General features: G+C 25.4%; 1 protein-coding gene across 4 annotated transcripts in view; it reads right to left on the bottom strand.

Moving 5' to 3' along the window:
* Nucleotides 1-19,303, bottom strand: part of LOC129983701 (ribosomal protein S6 kinase 2 beta-like) — a 41,152-nt gene that overhangs the window by 12,599 nt on the left and 9,250 nt on the right. For all 4 annotated transcript variants that reach the window (XM_056093290.1, XM_056093291.1, XM_056093288.1 and 1 more), the window contains 12 exons: nucleotides 18,951-19,031; nucleotides 16,778-16,857; nucleotides 16,075-16,181; nucleotides 15,184-15,361; nucleotides 13,619-13,689; nucleotides 11,741-11,829; nucleotides 11,334-11,501; nucleotides 10,371-10,495; nucleotides 7,379-7,513; nucleotides 6,526-6,615; nucleotides 5,384-5,542; nucleotides 251-489 (listed from right to left, as the gene is read on the bottom strand). In XM_056093290.1, the coding sequence (XP_055949265.1) occupies nucleotides 251-489; nucleotides 5,384-5,542; nucleotides 6,526-6,615; nucleotides 7,379-7,513; nucleotides 10,371-10,495; nucleotides 11,334-11,501; nucleotides 11,741-11,829; nucleotides 13,619-13,689; nucleotides 15,184-15,361; nucleotides 16,075-16,181; nucleotides 16,778-16,857; nucleotides 18,951-19,031 (1,522 nt within the window). The remainder of the gene's footprint in view (nucleotides 1-250; nucleotides 490-5,383; nucleotides 5,543-6,525; nucleotides 6,616-7,378; nucleotides 7,514-10,370; nucleotides 10,496-11,333; nucleotides 11,502-11,740; nucleotides 11,830-13,618; nucleotides 13,690-15,183; nucleotides 15,362-16,074; nucleotides 16,182-16,777; nucleotides 16,858-18,950; nucleotides 19,032-19,303) is intronic.

Here is a 19,303-nt window from a genome sequence, read left to right as displayed (position 1 = left end):
AGATATAGTTTATATTGTGAAAGTAAATAGTACCTTTTTTTCTCTCTTGAGCAAATGCATAAAGCGTTTCCATTTTATTATTAATATTCCATGATATTTAAAAAGAGAAGGGAAAAAAATGCTTCTTCAAAAGAATAATTTTTAGATCAAATGTAACAATTTTGTAACATTGTGGCATGTCCTTTTAAAATAATAGACAAAAGTATCAACAGAACATATATCAACTACAATTTAAATTAAAATTATTTACCCTGCAAGCATAGTATAGAGCAAAACACCCATACTCCATATGTCACATGCTTCATCATAACCTTGTTTCTTTAAAACTTCAGGAGCAACAAAGTTTGCTGTGTAACATGGGGTCATCAACAGACCATTTTCAGCACGGATCTGTTTTGCAAATCCAAAGTCACAAATTCGTAAAGATTCTGCACTGCCAGATTGATCTGCATACATTATGTTAGATGGCTTTAAATCTCTGTGGACTACCTGAAGATGTTAAACAAGTTTTAATTAGCGAGCAAAACGGAATCTTTAAACTATGAATGTTAATATTACCATTATAAAAATAAAAACTTGAATCAATAATTAGGATGAATTACAATTTTGTTACAATTTAAATGTTTTTCATGTTTAATATTCAAAGACAAAACACTTTAAAAAATCTCAATCTTTAAATATCTGAAAGTTATTTGTATATATTTTCACAGAAAAGTTCCAGAATCAGGAAATTAATGATCCTACATGTTCATATTTTATTATGCAAGACATTAATTTTAAACGTGGTACAACAGCCAATTTTTAAATTGCCAGATAGGTATATATTTTCAATTAGAAAAAATGTTCTAAAAGATTGCATTTCATGCTGTTTGAGAATATAACTGTACTGCGGAAAAAATTATTTTTAAATTTGTATGCAGTCTTTCAGCCCTATTTGACAAATTTAGTAAAATATCCTTGACTAATTAGTATGTTAAAAAACTTTCATCTGGCCCAAATTGACTAGGTTCTGAAACTTTGAATTCTATTATTTTTAGGTCAGACCAATCAATAATTGTCTCCAGAAAGCACCATGAATTGCCAGGCAGATCTTCCACAAAGTACTTATAATGATTTAAAATCAAATATCTATTCAAAGCGATATAAATAAATTTTGGATTGCAGAAAGTGTGAACTTTTTTTTTGTTTTGTTTAAAATTATAAGACTAGAAAAAATATAAAAACTTAGGCTTAGTTCTTCTCAAAAGATTTTTCGCCTCATACAGCATAAAATACAATTCTTTATATTATTCTGCAATTTATTCCAAATAGATAAATGCTCTATCTCTAATGGTTTAAAAATTAACTATAGAAAAAAAATTAAAGTATTCGCTTCATACATATCTTATAATTTTGCATTTCATTCTTTAATTATATTTTAAATTTTGATATGTTAGTAAATATACTGAGGAATACTTCATCAAGAAGAGACTACATGCTTTAATATCTGTTTCCTTGAATGCTTGTAGGAAATAAAAGAAATTATTTAATACTACTTCAATTCAATACTTTCCCCCCATTTGCATGTGGCTTACAGCTTTTAACATGCAACTTCAGCATACAGCTTCTAATACTTATATTATGAAAATAGGCGCAGTTAATCAAAATCAAATATGAATATCTTTCAAACAGTAATCTTTATTGCATGTTATCACTGATGTGTATTATGATAATTGGTTGTTTTAAATTTTTAAAAAATGCAAATCCGAACTATTATTCAACTCAACCTACACCTTCAAACATGACATAAACAATGCTTGCTTTTTTTTTCTTGTATTTTTCAGTTTAATGAAGTTTATTTAAAACATATTAACTAAAAACTTTGAAAGAATGTATACCATAATTCATTTTCATTAAAATAAAAGCTGCAAGATATATTCAATTTAATAGCAATTCAAAGCAAAAAAAAAAAAAAAATAACCTTCAAATATTAGTTAAATAGATATTTGAGTTAATGCTCAAATAAACTGGTAAAAACTGTCAAATCATTTTTTTAATCATTTTTACTTTTGAAAAACAAAACACAGAGCAGTTACAAGGGAATTTCTACAAAATTCATTAGTTGCTTTGATTTACACACACAATACTTGTCACTAAATATTATATAACCAAATCAGTAAAAATACCAAGTCAATATTAGCAAAAAGAATAAATATAGAATCAAAAAGGAAGAAATTAAGAATCTGGCCTGAAGACTTTCTCAAGGGTCAGGCAGGGTTTCAAAGAAGGGATTTTTTTTTCTATGAGGGATCTGACTTATTCCAACAATATTGACACCTCATGACCCGAAAATCCTCTGAAATAAAGGCCTTAAGAGAAAAACCATTTTTCACAGAAATAAAACAACTAATTACAATCTCCAATTTAAGCGGAAATTATAATATAAACTATAAAAGAACACCCACAACCAATTATAGAAACCAAAAAGGAAAGAACATACCAGTAGCAGGTAAAATCTCTACAAAAATGGCTTTTATCATGTTTTCTGCATCCTTACTGCATAAAAACTCCTGTCATTCAAAGCAATAAACAATTGGAGGTTCTCAACGCCATCTATTGAATTAGTTGACATGTAACCGAAAATCTATTTTTAGCTGTGCCAAAAGGTTAGCAATATGTCAATTCTTCTCTTATTAGAACTTCTATATTGCAATACTTTCTGGAAAATTCATTAGTAGTTAAATTTTTAATAAGATTATTTATTGCTTCAATATAAGAAATTTTTTATTACAAACTCTTTTAATCCTGTTAAATTGTGAGAAATTTAGATTTTTGAAAATTTTAGAGTTCAGATTAGAATGGTAATTACTAAGCTTAATTATTTTAAATTTGAATTCATCCTTTTTATCATAGATACCAACCAATGTTTTACCATTAGAAATTTCGATTTTTAAATCCAAGTAAGTAGCTTCAAGTTAATTTTTGTTTGTTTCAGTTAGCGCTAAATCATTTGGATAACAATTAGTAACAATATTAGTATTATCTAAGTTAAACAAAAGCAAGTCATCAATATATCTCCAACCAATTATTAAATTGTATGTAATTATTTTTTTTTCTCATAGTAATGTAGGAAAATATTGGCTAATGCAATTGTAGCTGTAATAAAGAAATCTATAAAGATTATATAGATGCTGATAAAGGCCATGTTATAACAGGAAATTATTGATTCCAGCTCTTTAGCAGATTTAATGGAAACAGGAACCAAATTTAGATTGAGAGAAAAAATAAACAATAAAAAAAAATCTTAATTTCTATTGGACAAAATTTGGATATTTTTATTTCTAAAATTTCTAGAAAATACCATTACCACCAGAAGGTTTTGGAAATGGAAATTGAGAATTTCAGAGGAAATTAAGACATTAATGAATATAGATATTTGCAGAACAAAAAAAACGAGGGATTTACTTTAGCAAAACATAAAATGTAATTTCATGAAAAAAGAAAAAATAAATTTTATAAAAAAATAATTTTAAAAAATTTAAAAGAGAAATTTGTTATTACAGTAATAGATAAATCAACAAATAATTTCTGTTTAATGTGTAGATATTATTATAGAGAACTATTAATTAATGAATATAACTCTAATGCAACTTACATTTTAAAGAATAACGGAAAAAAGGAATTACATAAAAAAATGCTAGCTTTTGAAAAAAAAACTAAAATTTTAAGACTTGCTCTTTAAATTATCAATATTAGTTTCCAAAAATAAAATCTCATAAAAAATCGTTAAAATTTAGATTTGTGACTTGTAGCACTGGCAGTTATAATTACTATACGGGAAAATATTTCTTTAAATACTTGAAAATTATCCTAAATAAAATAGAAGATGAAGACAACTTTATAACTAATAGTAACAAAGAAGTTTTGGATTTTATAAAAGATAACAACATTAATAAACTTAATACTTACGATTTTGAAAATTTCTACACTAATCTGCCTCATGAAAATTAATACATGTCCGTACCTTTATATAAGACGAATATTTAAATGAAGGTATTATTACAAAAAATAACCGACTAGAATTGTGTAGATTTAATATTACAGAAAATTAAGTTTTTAATGGAATTATTTTTTATAAACAAGTAAAGAGCATTTGGAAACAGCTTTCTCAAGTGTATTAGCCAATATTTGCCTACATTACTACGAGAAAAAAATTATTAAACATAATTTAATAAATGGTTCGAGATATATTGATGACTTGCTTTTGTTTAACTTAGATAATACTTATATTGTTACTAACTGTTATCCAAAAGATTTAGTACTAACTGAAACAAACAAAAATCTACTTGAGGCTACCTATCTAGATTTAAAAATGAAAGTTTCTAATGGTAAAACATTAGTTGGTATCTACGATAAAAGGGATTAATTCAACTTGAAAATAATTAAGCTTAGTAATTACCATTCTAATCTAAACTCAAATTTTCAAAAATTTAATTTTCTCACAATTTAATAGGATTAAACGAGTTTGTAATAACAAAATTTCTTATATTGAAGCAACAAATAATCTCATTAAAAACTTAACTACTAATGAATTTTCCAGAAACTATCGCAATATAGAAGTTCTAATAAGAGAAGAATTGACATCTTACTAATATTTTGGCATGGCTAAAAATAGATTTTCGGTTACATGTCAACTAACTCGATAGATGGCGCTAAGAACCTCCAATTGTTTATTGCTTTGAATGACAAGGCGTTTTTATGCAGTAAGGATGCAGGAAATATGATAAAAGCCTTTTTTGTAGAGATTTTACCTGCTGCTGGTGTGTTCTTTCATAGTTTATATTATATTATCATAATTTTTGCTTAAATTGGAAATTGTAATTAGTTGTTTTATTTCTGTGAAGAATGGTTTATCTCTGAGGCCTCAATCTCAGGGGATTTTTGGATCACAACAAATTGTTGGACAAAGTCAGAACCCTTACAGAAAAAAATCCCTTCTTTGAATCCCTGCCTGAGGGTGACTCTTGAGAAAGTCTACAGGGCGGATTCTTAATTTCTTCCTTTTTGATTCTATATTTATTCTTTTTGCTATTATTAATTTGGTATTTTTACTGATTTGATTAAGTTCATCTGTGTTTTGGTAGTAGCAGCATTAGCACCCTCTAAATACAATTGTATCTTTTTTAGTTTATTCAGAAATAATTTTATTTTAGTTTAGTTTGTTTTCAGAAATAAATTTTAATTGAAATTTTATGATGCATATATTTTTGATTTTCTTATATATATATTTACAAAAGCAAAAATTTGTTTTTTCTCCATACAGTTGAAGGTGAAGTAGATTCTTTCTAAGCATAACATCTCAGTATTAATAAATAAATAAAAGTATCATTTCTAAAATACTTACCCCATTATCATGAAGATATTTAACAGTGCTAGCAACTACTTCCAATACAGAACTTGCTTCTCTTTCATTGAAGTACTTTTTACTTAGAATTTTATCTAACAACTCGCCTCCATGTAATAGTTCCATGATGAGGTATACTGAATTTGAATCTTCATATACCTGTTTACAAAAATATATTTAAAAATCTCTAAACCTGAAATATTTTGTAAAGTAGTCAATTTTTTTAAGAATATTATATTAAATGCAAATGATTAATTCAGATAACTAAACAAATTAATATTAAACTAACTATATGTAATGTTCTCAAATAAGAAAGAAAATCTAGAATAGTTACTTGAAAAGAAACTTCTGTTTTTAATATTTGTTTAATCAAGTTATCTTTCAATTTTTAATCACATCATGAGTGAAAAAAAACATACAAAAGACAGTCCATATAATGATAATTGATAAGGTAATGGAAAAAAATGTTCTATACAGGCACATGTTTTTTCTTTTTCAGCATAATTCTGCCAACATTAAGATCATCTCTCTATTTGTATTATTTTGATAAAAATTGACTGCAATGTTTTTACAGTGTTATTTTTGTAACCGAATGTTAATAATTTAATCTGAATTTCCAAAATTATACACAAATTGTCTTCAAACCTCTGAATTCTGCATTTATATATATTGCATTCAGCGCTTATTTTTTTTTTTTTATTACAAATGTTTCATTTTAAAAATGAAACCAGTCTGTCAACTATAGAGAAACAAGAAATACAGCTTGAAGTTTTATTTTCCAATAATGCTCAAATCAGACAGACACAGGTTATAATCTTCAAAACTAAATAGTAACAAATATTCTTAGTATTAAAATATTACAAAAATTAAATCTTAATAATTACAACTATTATTTTTGAGCAATATATTTTTAAATTTTTGCTTAATTTCTTGCATTTTTCAAAATGCAAAAAATCTTTTAGTAATATGAAATTATGCATTAAACAAAATATATTAATTCCATGTAAAAAACCTTGCAATATTTTATCTATTTCAATGCAAAGTCTACAACAAACGAATGCATATTAGGAATGTTATATGAATATAAAAAAAGAAAGATTGAAAAAAAAGGAAATTAATTAATTATAAGAATTATAACTTACATCATATAACGTAACTATATTTGGATGCTGTCCATATCTCAGTAAAATTTCTACTTCTTCATCACAGTCTCTTTTAGATTTGTCAACTATCTAAAATAATTCAAAATTCATATATAATTACTACTTTTATATTTAAATTACCACACAAAATACTTTATTTTGCTAAATTATCACATAAAATCAAAACAGCAACTGAAATGAATAAAAAGATGCTATAAGTAATTTAAATATACTATAAGTTGTATTAGAAACTAATAGCACAAATCAAAATATTCCAAAATTTCAAGAGGCTTCTGGCATTATATAATATAAATTCTTAACAGCATAATATATTCAATTTATCCACATTTGTAATCCACTTAATGGATCTCAGATAGCAAATACCTCAATCAAAATGTGACTTAAGGTGATTCATTGTTTTTTTAAATAGATAGTTGTTACATGAGAATATACGTAATTTTATGCAGATTTTAAAACGCTATATTGACCATTCCTGAAAAAAGTGAATGTAATTAAATGTTGAACTTTTTAAGTATTTCATGGATTTTAAGAATAGGTTTTGCTCACTTTTATTAATTTTAGAATGAAATTCAACCATTATAAAACTGGCTCAAACAACAATTATCATCAATCAAATATTCGAATTGAGTTCAACCATCAATTAAGCCATTTCAAACAAAAAAGTTCATATTAGGTGCAAAATTGTAGTATTTAATACAGCACTTGTAAAAAAGAAATATTTTAAACACAAATGATACTAGAAAAATAGCAGGAAAAAAATTGGATAAAAAACTTTTTTAAAATTAAAACTTTGGAGATATTAACTAGCTGGCAATGCATAGTCAATTCTTACTTTAACAGCATATTCTTTTCCATTTTCTTTATATATACACCTTTTACACAAAGAATAAGATCCTTTGCCCAAATCTTCTTTGAATTCATATTCATTAGCAATAGATTTTTTCACTTTGAAACTTCTTTCAGGTTTCTACAAGAAAAGGAAAAAGATATATAATAAAAACTAATTAATAAATGCAAAAATAGTTTATTCAGTGAAGATTACTACTTACACATTGCACTTCAACAACCTGTTTATGGTGTGGTTAATACTTCTGTTTGTCATATAATTATTAGTTATTATTTAGTATATTCTTTCATATATTCAATGATAAATGTAAAAGAAATTTATAAAAATTGAGGAAATTATAATAAGTTAAAATATTTATAAATAATTTTACTACAATTTTTTATATACGTAAAAGCACGAGTTTCCTTTCTATTATTACATTCAACATTTGTCTATTTTTTTTTTCTAAAATTAATTTTTATTTACAAATATTTCTTCAATTAAGAAACTTTAAAATTATTACATTTTTCTAAGCTAGCAATTAAAATTTTACCTTATACAATACAATTCATTATTTATTCTCTGCAAATTATTTTTCTGTGATAACTATAAAAATTCTTATATGAATCCACAAAAATTAGAAATTTTGATTCAATAATTTGTTACAATAAATGAAACTTCATACATAGTTAGTTACTTGTTTCTTAAATAGCAGATAAATATCACTAACCCTACTATATGATGGGTCAAATAATCCTTTTTGAACTTTTTGTTAAAAATTCTTGGAATAACAATAGCACTATCATTTGAATTCACCTTTACTAAAAAATATATGAAATGTGTTTTTCAATATTCTCACCTGTCTTATTATTATTAACAAGAAATATATGTAATTTGTCTTTACTACAATAGGTCATTTGACCCATAAAAGTATTTATATGAAATGCACATTTGAATGAATAATTATATCCCAAACCTATTGGATATACATTTTTGTTACTGTTTATATAAGTTAGAAGAAAAATATTTATAAATTCCAAGGAAAGAGAATCAGGGAAAAAGAAGTCAAAAAAGCATTACCATACAAATCTGTAGCATTTAGGAATACATCACCAGCTTCAAAATTACTGCAAAAGAAAACTTTTATTGGAATTATCCAAGCAAATAAAAGAGAACTGCCAACATCTACCAAGCAGGTGAAAGATAATATCCCACATTTTTCATCAAAATTATATAAATTGACCACTGTGTGCTGTGGTATTGTATTTACAGATGCTTGTGATAAACACAAAGCATAAAACTATAAACACTGAAAAAAGTAACAGCATACGTGAAACTATCAGATTCTATAATGGAACAAAATTTGGTGCAGATATGATAGATCAGATGATAAATTACTCTGTGAAATTAAATCTTTGAATTGTCCCCCCCCCCTCCCTCCAATATACTTCATCTGGCTGGAATAAATTCATCAGTGTTGTACAGAGAAGTGACAGGAGAAAATCTTATAAACAGTTTTTATTTAAATTGGCTGAAAAACTTGCCGAAGAATATCAACCTTTTGAACGAAATGATATCCAGAAAACTTCAGCTACTTCCAATTGAAATAAAGGTGAATGAAGAGAAATAAAGAGTCAAATAAGGTATTGCAAAGAAGAAAATTGTTTTTTTGCATCTGTTGCAAATGCAAAATAATATGTAAACAGAAAATGTGTATTACAAAGTCCCATAATTTGCAAAAAAATATGGTGAACATGAATAAGCTTCATATATTATTTATTCCAAAATTTTGAGATTTTTATGTTTCTTTCAATTTCATAAGGAGGATGGAATTGTTATTCATAAAAATGTTTTATATAAGTTATACACTATAAAATACATTTTTTAAACATGGATCCTTTGAACCTCTTGTGGTAGGAATAAGTATATATATGAGATGTAGACAGATTAATAAATATATAATAGTAATTAAATGATTTGGTACTAATGCTGTTTGACTTATTTATCAATGATATTAAGAGTGTGTGCTACGTAACGTAATTACAAAATAATGCAGTTTCATGTTTTAAAGATTTTACTAAACATTTAGAATAAAATAAAGCGTTTGAGATTCATGACCAAATACCTTCAAAGTATGGTTGGATTTTAATGCCCCAATAGTCTTATTTTAAGTAAGAAGTACAGAATAAATAAAATAGCATTTATATTAAAATCTTTCAAAACTGAAATCTAAGTAACCAACATTATTAATATAAATACAACTGTTCGATTTAGATCTACAATAATATATGGTACTTCGAAATTATCCCATCGACCTGCCAATGCTTGCAAAAATGCGCCAATCCTTTCGCTATCTTTTCACTGCCTTTAGGCGACAATATCGGGTTTGGCAAAAATGGTTGACGGGATAATCCGTAAGTACCTAATATATATTATGAGTCAGTGAAACGCAAGTTCAGATTTGAGTGAATGTAAACAAATTCTATTTCCATTATAGTTCTTTTTGATGATGACAAAACAAACATTAAATATGAAAAAATGATGAACATGGAAGGAGATGTAGAAATTTATGAAGATTTCAACCAAAAGATTGCACTTTCAAGAAATTTGCTAAACATGAATCAAAAACATCAAATCAATTTTTATAATTTCTGCTCTATCAAGTAAATAGGCACCAATGTCATTACATTTAAAAAGTACTTAAATTTTATGTAAAAACACATATGATAGTTTTAAAACTATATTAATTTTTTTTAAAAATAAAATTTTATATACTTTAATTTTAAGAAATATGCATGTTTTGAATATTTATTCAATTCTGGTTTAATGGAGAAATAAACAATCAAAAGACATTGCAATATAAATTTCTAAAGATAAGACATTACAAAACATGAACAAATAAATTCCAGTGATATATTCAGCTACCTGGGGAAAAAAAATCTAACACATCATCAGTGAGATCTTATTGTTGCTAATTAAGATATTCCATTATTCTTACCTGATTCTGATTCTTTTGATTATTTTCAGTGTTCTTGGCACTATTTTCATCTAGACTAGGAGCAATGAAACTGAATCCTCTAAAGAGTTCATGAGCAGTGGCACTAGGTGGGCAACCAGGGGAATCTATAAGAAGCATATATTTGAATATGTATATATTTGAAATTGATATTGTCTTATCATTGCTTCAGTACACATAAAAAATATCATACCCATGAAGAATGTTGTCAAAAATTAAAATTGTATATTATATACATTTGTAATTTTAGCTTAATTTAAAAAATACACAATGTTTAAACCTCAATTATATCTAATTGGATCAACAAGTTCCAATATGTTTGTGATACCAGTTGTATATCAAATAATTTTGTAGCTCCTTGACATTTTTGTTGTTGATGTTGTTCAAATTTATTTACAACAAATTTTATTTTAAAAACTTTTTTTTTGGGGGGGGGAGGATTGTGAACAATGTTTAAGTGATGCTATATGCTATATGAATACAAATATTAAGTTAAATAATAAACCCAGGTCGTTTTTTTTTTTTTTTAATTTTCTGGTTATTTGACAAAGAAGTTACTTCAACTAATGACCCTCCCCCCCTTTTTTTAAGTACAAAAAAAATCAATTACATATGGCATTGTTCATTTTTTATACATAGCTCAAATCTCAGGAACACTTAGAGATTCTAATACTTCAATTGCATACAAAAAGCAAATGGTGTCAAAAATATTTTCTTTGACCACTAGACATTTTATTTTAATAATATAAAAAATATCAATGAAGCAATCAAATTATACTTATCTTCTAAGCCATTAAATTATTTTTTTAAAATATATAACACTTTGCTAACGCATTCATTTTTAAATTTGAAAAATAGAAGTCTGGAATTTTTACTCAACACAATATTATTTAAATAAAATTTATTTCATAAATACCAACTATATAGTTGCTGAAATATAAATACCTTCTGGAGTTCGAGTTGTGAATTCTTTGTCAAAATGAGCAGTATGATCTGATCTTGAAACCGCAGGGATGAACGGAGGTTTTATTTCTCGATTATAAAGCTTCACCCAGTCTATTGTTCCAAAGAAGGGATGAGCTTTCATTTCTTCAATACCATTAGGACCAGAAGCTGTTAAAAAGAAATTTTATCATTTTCATCCATTATATCAGTTTTAATTTGATAATCTCATCAGAATTAAGTAAAAAAAATTTAAATTCTTAGTCAAAAATATTCAAATAACAAAAAAACTACAATAATAATTTTAAATCATTAACAAAAAATAATTTAACATATGAATTATCATTAGCATGTAATTTATTATTTAATAAAAATAAGGATTTTCAAAGAAAGTCTAGAAATTTATTTACCCAATCTGTTTGCAGGATTCCTTTTGAAAAGAGCTCGCAACAAACTCTGTGCTTCAGGGCTTAAAAACTGGGGCATCCCTAATTTTGCTCTGCAAATAAAAACCACAATAACAAAATATCTCTTAAGTTAATAGATAATTAATCCCAATATCACTTCTAATTAATGGAACTAATTATTCAAATCTCTTTCGAAATGAAGATAGTTTAAGTTTTATTTTAAAATATTTTAAACTTTCTATGTGTAATTCAGATTTGTCTGATAAATATTATTCCTTCATAAGAATTTTATATAAACTAGAAAATAATACACTATGTAAATAAGGTCAAGCTTCCCAAATTCTTCATTTTTCCTTTTATGTATGTAGCCCTAAGAATATATATATATATATGATTGGAATAGGACAATAATACTAAATTTTTGCAATGAATATTTTACCACTTATATTTTCAATCACTCTGTATTCAGATCAACAATTAGGGATAACGTTAAAAAAAATGCAATAATTTCTAAAATCATGAGCTTCATGATGATATAAATTCTTTAAAATTACCCTGCAATCATTTACGGATATATGAAACGATAATGATATATGGATGCTTTCTAGAGATATGTCTATTATATATAAAAAAATTATGGTGTTATATTCACTTTATTATTGGTATATAGTGAGTCACCTGAGGCATTTGAGGTTTGTTTTGCCAGTATTGTTTGAAATATTTAATGAAAATTTTTATTACATCATCATTGCACTTGATTGCAATATGGTGGTAAAAAAGGAAAACAAAGATTTAACTAACATCATATTATAAACAATAAAATTAAACAATATTATTTGTTAATTTTACTTTAAGATACACAGTTTATGACAACATTAATGAATAGCTGCCAGGTTTGTTTACCTTTTTTGATTAAGGGAAATTTTTTGCCTCTCAGCTAGAAATCGTCTGAATATCTACGCAATAATGTTTTACCCTGCATTGTTTTTGTTTTTTTTTTGTTTGTTTGTTCGTTTTTTTTAAAAGCAATGGGACACTCAGTGACGACAGAAGAAAAAAGTCCAAAGAAAAAGTTAATAGTTTTAAAAAGTTATTATTTGCTTTTTTTTTTTTTTTCATGTTTTAATTCATTCCAGCTGAAAAAGTTAAAATTATGCTGCAATTTCTTCATAATAAATAACTAATACTAAAATATCTCTAAAACAGTTTCTTTCTGTTTACTTTTGTTGCTTGGAGAGACGGAATCAATCCCACAGGAAACTCCACTAACCTGAGGACATGCATGAATCTAAGACAACATAGGGGTTGGTGAGCAAAAGCAAGCAGGGGGCGAAGCTTTCTAGTCTTTTAATAAGAAGAATATGAGAAGCACAATTTTGTTTTTCAAAGTAGTTACTACTTATTCACCACTCAAATAGTATTTAGTGTAATGTAAATGAAGTGAATGAAACTTGAAATATGTCCTTCATTAGTTTTCACAGTTCAAACATTAGCCAAATACTAAAAAGTGCTTATAATTTCTTCTAAAGCAAATAAAATGCAATTTTAATAACAGGTGCTCATGAAAAATGCTTTCCCTTATGCAAGAGTCTGGAGATTTTAGAAGATGTTTCCATTCACAATTTAACAATTGCTTAGTCACAACTGAAAATCTCTAGTAAAATACCTTGCATTGAAACTAACCACTCATTAACAAATAGTATAAAAATCATTTCCATTATTAAAGGCACTTATTTATCATCAAAGATTCAATAAAAATGCATCCACAATTAATGTCTAAATAAAATTGAGTATGCAATTAAATACAATAAGAAATGGCAATTATACAAACATCTGTTTAATATTTGAAATTCAAATTTAAAAACATTCCAAATTATTTACTTCAAAATTTGCATCATTGTTTCTTTCCTATTTGCCCCTTGGAATGGCAATGCTCCTGTCAGCATTTCAAACTGTAAATAAAAATATTATATAATGTTGAAAATTTTAATAACAAAAGGCACATAAGTAATTGCATAAAATATAATTAACATAAAATTATATTCTAACAATTCTCATCTCATGCAATAAACCCACAGATATGCAGAAATTTTTAGATTTAGACTAAGGAGCTCTACTCTCAAAATCTATAATATGCATGGATCAAGCATTGTGTTAAATAAAAATACAGTAAAAATTATTCACGGGGGAAAAAAACAAAAAAACTGAGACACAATATAAAAAATAATAATATTTTTAAACAAACTAAATCAATGATTTTGAAAAGATCTCTAGACTATTGTTACTCTGCTAAGACAAAATAAATCATTAAATAATACACAGATCTAAATCAAAAGTATGTCCAGCATGAATAAAGCCCGTTTTAAATGCAATGCTCATTATACAAAAACTATTTACAACTCATCTAAGAAATAATTTAATACAATGTAAAATCATTTAAAAATTTTAAAAATTCTGAGAAAAAATAGGCTGTTCTTATGATCAATTATTTAAAGTGCCATTAACAAATACATGATGATTGAAAAATCAATCACTAAGAGAACAGGATACAGTATTTTTTTTCTTTTTAAATTTATAACTAATATCAGAAATTTAACAAAAGATTCATTGCTTATTTACCTTGCATAAATTTTTTTTTTTGTTATTGTTGTTATTAATAATTTACATCATAAGAAGACAAAAAGAAGAAATTTTAAAAATAACAATAATTACAAAAATTTCTGGTATCTTGACATCAGCCAAAACAAATTTTAAATTGAAATATTTTCATATAAATTTTATTAAAAGCAAAAAGTTATTTTTAACTGTTCCTGTTTTTGGTACCAAATTATTTAAAGACAAAATTTATTAATGATCAATGTGGTTCTTATTATCTCAAATATATTTTTTTAAAGTAGTCAATTTAAAATGTATAAAAAAACAGTGGTTATGATTTTCCTAACTTTACATGAATCTCAGTTTTAACTCAAATAAAAGTTAAATAATAAATCTCACTTTAATCTATCGTTAATTCAATATAATTTCTTAATACTAAATTGTGATAAATAGCTACAACAATTTTATATTACAAGATTGTATATTGTTTTTAATTTTAAATTTCAGCTCATTGTTGTAATCTTTACAAAATTTTAAAACAAAAATAAACTTCATGAATGATATTAAAAAAATCTCAACTAATAATAAAGGGAAAAAATCATGTGTCTGTAAGCATGATGACACTCTACAAAACAGATTCAACCTAGATATATTAAATTTGGGATAGATAAGTCTTGGATAGTCAAAAAGTACATTTTGGAGTGATTTAAAAAAAGCATTAAGAATGTTAATGAAAAATTAAGTGAGATTTAAGTTTTTCTTGCAATAACTTCTCTCCCATTATTATTGCACAAAATAATGTTTACATGTTTTTAAAATGCTAAAAAAAAAGTTTAAAGCAAAATATGTACCATTAGGACTCCAAAAGACCACCAGTCAGCAGCTGTTGTATGCCCTTTTCTGTTGATAACTTCAGGAGCCATATATTCAACTGTACCACAAAAGGAATAAGCTTTCTGATCACTTAGCGCTTCCTTACATAAACCAAAATCAGTAAGACTTATGTGACCATCTGCATCCAGAAGAATGCTGCACAAAACAAATTCACATTATTTAATGCTTAAAATTTACAATTTTGAAAAAATTCAAAATGAAAATTGTTGTATTTTAAAAGCAGCCTATAATTAACGAAGGAAAATATTTGCATAAGATGATTTTATACAATTAAGTGTGGTGGAATGTAAATATTCAAGAATTATAACAATTAATTTTGGACTTTTTATATGAATGCAAATAGCTTGCAGAACAGCTAGAGCAAACAGTAAATCCAATTTTAAGTTATTAATTTTCATAATATGGCATTATTTAAAGAAACTGATAATCTATTTAGATTATTGAATCTTTTATTTTACTTTGTACACTTTGCAGTTATGCATTATGAGAGGGATTCCTACAACTTGAGAAGATAAGGTAGAATGAATTCAAGTTGCTTCATTCTCATTTTCAAGAAAAAAAGAAAAATGTCAATATTGTCCAACTACATCTGCAAATACTTAATTTACTTAAATTCACAAATACAATTATTTTGCTTCCTTGAAATGTTTTTTCACCCTTTTTTGCAGCAAAAAATTGTCAATTTAAATAAAATGTATTCTAAAGTAACAATTAAAAATAGAAATACTGACTTATATAGTACACTTTTTTAAAAAACTGAATTTTCATCACTATACCTCAATATTATAATGCTCTTTAGAAGAATATTCACACCAGTGAAACCCATTACTTTTAAATATTAGACTTACTTTTCTGGCTTCAAATCCCTATATATAATACCAAGACTATGCAAATGATCAAGTGCAAGTGCCAGTTCTGCTAAATAAAATTTTACATCTTCTTCTGTGAACATTACCTGCAAATATAGCATTCTGAATTAAGAAAATAATATGGGCAGAAAATAAGCTGAGAGAAAGAAAAAAAAAATCCATCATTTTTTAAATGATAAGTTTTGAATCAAATGCATTTTCAAAAAATAGAAGTATTAATTTCAAATAATTTTTCAATTTTCAAATATACAGTTTTACCATATACAGAACAATGACTTGTTAGATTCATTTAAAAATTACATAAAGACTACTGGGAAATTAAAATAATTTGGAATTGTAATTAAAGATGTGAAAATGTAAGCCAATATCCTCTGATATTCTAAATGGCCAGTGAAAATCAAGAAATAAGCACCAATATACAATTTGATGTAATATAAAAAATAAAACTATCATAGTAATACAACATATTCAAATCAACAGATGCAAAAATTGGCAATTTGATTAGAAGGAACTGGAATATAAAAATTGAGAAATGAGAGAAACATATATAGTTAACTTTCAAGCATAGTTTTTATATTAATCTTGAATAAAAAAAATTAATTTGTATGATTTAAAAACGTGCAACAATTTGTAAAATAGACATAAGATGAAGTAATTATATGATATTGTAAAAACTACTTACTTCTTTACTCAGTCGAGTAAAGAGGTCTCCACCTTTTAAGAAATCTAATATTAAATATAATTTACCCTCTGTCTGAAAAGCTGAAAAAATTCAACAAGATGTTAAATAATTATAAAATTTAAAAATCTTTTGTTACATATCGATCAGCAATTTTATATAAATCAATACATTAAAATCAAGATACTACCAACTAAAAATATTAATGGATTAATAAAATAATTTGAAACTGCAATCTTATCATGTTTACATCATAAAACAAGCACATTTGCTTACAATAAATAAGAAGGCATATGTGTCTGTATGTGTGTTGACACTCTACAAAGCCAGACTATTTGACCTAGAGCTACCAGAATTGGTACATACATGCTTTGAAACATTATTCTTGAGAGATTAACATTTTAACTAAAAAGAAAGGTCTATTCTATTATAACTAAAATTGAGTAAGTTAAAGAAATATGGATATTACTATTTTATAAAATAAAAAAAAATGTGATTTTCAGATGGTTCTGTTGGTTATCTCAAAAGAGATAAGCCAAACAGCACCCAGAGTTACAGCAAAGCTGATTAGTTAATCATTATGAAATCGTTGATTGTCCTAAAATAATGAATTCAAAATTTCATAATTGAGTCTGATTTGGTTGTAGAGAGTAGAAGAGATTTGTTTAAAAAAATTTATTTGTAAGTTGGATGTCAAGAATATTTCAATAATATGACTCAACAGAACCCAAAAAACAATAAAATTCAGACTTCATAATTTTTTCAGAAGTACATTTATTGGCAAACAAAATAAAATATTAAAGTATACTTAAAGTAAATATTAAAGTATTATTAATAAACTAAACTTTATGATGAATTAGAAATTTTTTTATTGAACAATTCTTTGAATTATTATTACATAAATTATAAAAAAATATCTTGTAGTGCACATAAAACTTCAATGCTCAACAATTCTATTTCTTGTACTTATATTTTTAAAAATCAAGCATGTTTTTTTACAAAAGAATCTTGTTTTGATTGAAGTTTAATCACTTAAGCTTCAATTAAAAATTCAAATTCGATGGAAGTTGACAGAAAATTAGCGAGATACATAATACAATTAATAGAATTTGCTAATTTCTCTGAGGAATTTTCTCTCTAATTTTCTGTCAGCTCCTGAAAATTTGAATGTTACATTGAAACAGGAACAACTAAAAGTTCAAATTTGATGGGAGGAATTAGTGAGATACATATTAAAATGAATAGAGCAGCATAATATTCTCTATAATAATGAGTAATATGACTAATAAAATTTGAAGCTTAAAAACATTTTGCTGAAGAAACTATTAAGAGATCAAGTCACATAAAATAATGAAAAATAATTGAAAATTTAAACAAGTATTAATCTCCACAAACTTGCTGATTACCAAAGGTGGTTAATTTTGAAAATAAGTATTAGCTATACAAAATAATAATTTTAAAAAATACAGCAAATATAATGCAACTGTTAACTTTATGTAAAAAGTATTATATTTTATTTGAAAATATTTTTAAAAATTGGATTTGCTTAGTTATTAATTAAAGTTTTTTATAATTATAATTATTTAAAATTATTTTTAAGAGTTTTCAAAAATGGCAGATTCTTTATTATACTCCAAAGGGGTGATTATTTTTCAGAATATTTTAGGCAAACGAATGTGTTTATTTGCATTGAATCATTTTGACTCGGTACATTTTCAATATGATAGAAAGAGAAAATATTCATAAAGGTAATTAGTCACTTAAAATACAGATCTATAATATGAAACTTTTAAATAAACTGGAAATTTAGTAAAATACTTGGAGTATTCAAACATCATTTGCCATATGTAGTTTGTTGATAAGTTAAACTAAAATTAAAACATTAACAAAAATTTACATTTTACATTAATAAAAAAAAATACATTTTTCTCATTATGAGCCACTGAGAAGTTTCTTTAAATATAGGACTGGCTATCAGCCTTCTAGAATGAAAATCTGTTCAAATTTGTTAAAAAAAAAAATTGTATTTATATTCAATATGCTCAACATATTTATTATATTATTTTTTGGAAAAACATTTTTATTATTCATACATTACTATATAACTCCCCCCCCCCAACCAGAAATTTTTTGAAAGATTCTGATGAATAAAAAAATAAGAAATTGTGTGAATTACCATAATGTAATTTCACAATAAAAGGATGCCTGATGTCCGCCAAAATGTCCCTTTCCATCTTTGTCCGCATTCTGTCTCTGACTATATTGATAAGATAAGGAGAAAAAAAATTGATGAAGAAAATACATAAAATTAATAGCTAAATTATTCATACATTTTATATTAGGAAACTTTAAAATAAAAACATATATATACATATTTTCAATTAAACTATTATATTTATTCATGGATAGAATTCCACCTATTTGAACTCCATTTACCCATCCAGATTAATAAGAAGAAAAAAAAAAATCTCCAGACAAATCTTCCAAAATAAAAACAACAAAACCAGAAATTAATATGTTCAAGCAGGA

Source organism: Argiope bruennichi, chromosome 9 (genome assembly GCF_947563725.1).
Source record: "Argiope bruennichi chromosome 9, qqArgBrue1.1, whole genome shotgun sequence".
Classification (NCBI taxonomy): domain Eukaryota; kingdom Metazoa; phylum Arthropoda; class Arachnida; order Araneae; family Araneidae; genus Argiope; species Argiope bruennichi.
The sequence above is the reverse complement of the archived record's forward strand: the minus strand, read 5'-3'. Positions and strand labels throughout refer to the sequence as shown.